At 37.2% G+C, this 2500-nt stretch overlaps 1 protein-coding gene across 1 annotated transcript; it reads right to left on the minus strand.

Moving 5' to 3' along the window:
• Positions 1-796: 796 nt before the first annotated feature.
• On the minus strand, positions 797-1803 carry LOC115018780 (olfactory receptor 1038-like). Its single transcript, XM_029447995.1, is given in 4 exon segments — positions 797-1117; positions 1119-1307; positions 1309-1344; positions 1346-1803. Coding segments are annotated over 4 exon segments (708 nt in total). The 5' UTR covers positions 1508-1803.
• Between the last annotated feature and the right edge of the window lie 697 nt (positions 1804-2500).

Consider the following 2500-nt stretch of genomic DNA (forward strand, 5'->3'; position numbering starts at 1 on the left):
ATTATCCTGGTCTGCCCAAAGCTTCTTTGAGCACTGCACTGCAGGACAAACTGTTCCCATTCAAGCAATAAAAAAAGAAAAATTATTCAGCCTGGAATGTGATAACTTAATGCGTACATATACGGATAGTTTCTCTACACACCCCTTTCGCTCCTGCAAGTCTTAACACATTTTAAAGAACTATAAATACACAGAAGAACACAACATTTAAGTCAAAGTGTGTTTTCATATTCAGGACTGTGCCTTCTTTGTCGTTCAATGAACCCTTGGAGCTAGATTAGCTAAATTTAGTTTAATCTGACTAGAAAATGCATTTCTGATGTTGAACAATTTAAAAGCACTGCAAGCACCTCAAGTAAATACAATAATGAGACGTTCTGTTTTTATCAGATCATTTATGAGGGATATAATTGTGAGATACATTGAAATATATTCAAAGTATTTCAGATATGAGTCTTTCAGATAACACATAAGACCCAGAGCAGTCATCTGTACAAATAGAAAACAATTCCATTCAAATACAGCCAAGTGTATTTAATGTCCAAATAAGTCAGTAATATGTATTTTGACATCATTTTATTTACTTGAATATTAACTTAATATATTAAGAAAAACACATTATTGATTCATAAAGAATACATCATATGACACTGCACATGTACATGAACACACACACACACACACACACACACACACACACACACACACACACACACACACACACCACACACACACACACACACACACACACACACACACACATCAAAGATTACTTTTGAATGGTAAGAGAAAATGGTCAAGGGCTTGATTTCACTCTGTGTACCAGTGCTAGGGCTCTGGTTTTAATCTCTTTGGTTTTCAAAGAATAGACAATAGAATTGATGCAGGGTGGGATGCAAGAGGCCAGCGACAGGCTCAGCACACGCTGGTCCGGGTCAATGGATCGCACATAAAGCCCCATCAAGAAAATGCTAAATAACGGAAGGTAAAATATGGCAACAAGGACTAGGTGCTCAATGCAAGTGGCCAGAGCTTTCATCCTACTGCTTACTGATTTCATCCTGAACACAGTGATCAGGATGCTGACATAAGACAGAATAATAAAAGTAAAAGGGCCCCATCAGATTCACCATACTAAAAGCTGAAGCAACTGACGCCTGCAATGTGTAATCATTACAGGCAAGTCTAAACACAGGCGCATAGTCACAGAAATAGCTGAACACTCTGACAGAATTACAAAAAGACAGTCGAGTCATTATCACCGTGCTATATGCTAATCTTCCCAGATTGTAAACCCAAGTCAGCACCGACAATACATAACATGATCGGCAGTGTGTTGAATGAAGTTGTAACGCAGAGGGAAACATATTGCAATTAACCGGTCATAGGCAAGTATAGCGAGTGCATATGACTCCAGAGATATACAAAGCATAGTAGTACATAACATTTGCAACAGACAGAGGTTGAATGGAATAAAGTTGGCCTTGAAGAGGAATGTCTTAATCATGCTGGGAATAGTGCTTGTGTTTAAGATTACATCAATTACTGCGAGGTTTACAACAGCCAGAAATTTTGGAGTGTGTAAGCAGTGGATTACGGGCAATTATATAGATCAATAAACTATTGAACACTAGTGTGACCACATAGACAAACGCTAGAAATATAATGTAGACACTAATGTAGGAAAATGTCTCAAATCCGATGATATAGAAGCCTGGAGGATGAATGATGAGAGATTCATTTAAAACAGTCCTGAGAGAAGACATCGTTGAACTCGGCATTCTGCGGGCGGCGTCTGGTCCACGGTGTTTAAAAGCACTCTCGTCTGAAAAAGAGGAAACAAATACATCTTATTACTTGTCCCAATAACATACTTCAAATGGACGCATGTACACTTTTGTAAATGTACACAACTTTTCATCCTGAGTGATTAATATAACACGCAACAGAATACAATGCAGTTTACATTTCACATGCCTGTTCCTGTTGAAGACCATTTAATACAACGTGGCTACAAATGTCTGCATATCTGACCAACTTACTGTGGAACTTATACCTTCTTCATATATCTCCTTGGAGAGTAATGTATTGTGTTCTCACTTTCCTGCAGACAAAACAAACATGTAATTGTTCTTTTGTGTTTTGTAATCACCTCATTAATCTTTATCCCAAGAGCAGAAAAACATTCAGGTTATAATATCACTTAATACCACTGTAACCTAATAAGCAATGCTTGGAACAGTTTTATACTATTTCTTTATTGTCTTTACAAAGATTAGTTATTTAAACAAACCTTTATTTCCATCAGACAACATTACGAATGCATATGTATTAAGATACCTTTCAGTCGATTTGGGCGTGGGTGTTACCCTTCAGTTTTCATTTGATTGTGTCTTTTAATAAGGAATTAACCTCTTACCGCCGACTTTATTGTCTTTCAGGGACTGTAGCAGGCTCAATTTAGTGAACCGGTATCAAATGAAACTATAAATCCATTGAT

This window comes from Cottoperca gobio, chromosome 14 (genome assembly GCF_900634415.1).
Source record: "Cottoperca gobio chromosome 14, fCotGob3.1, whole genome shotgun sequence".
Taxonomy (NCBI): Eukaryota; Metazoa; Chordata; class Actinopteri; order Perciformes; family Bovichtidae; genus Cottoperca; species Cottoperca gobio.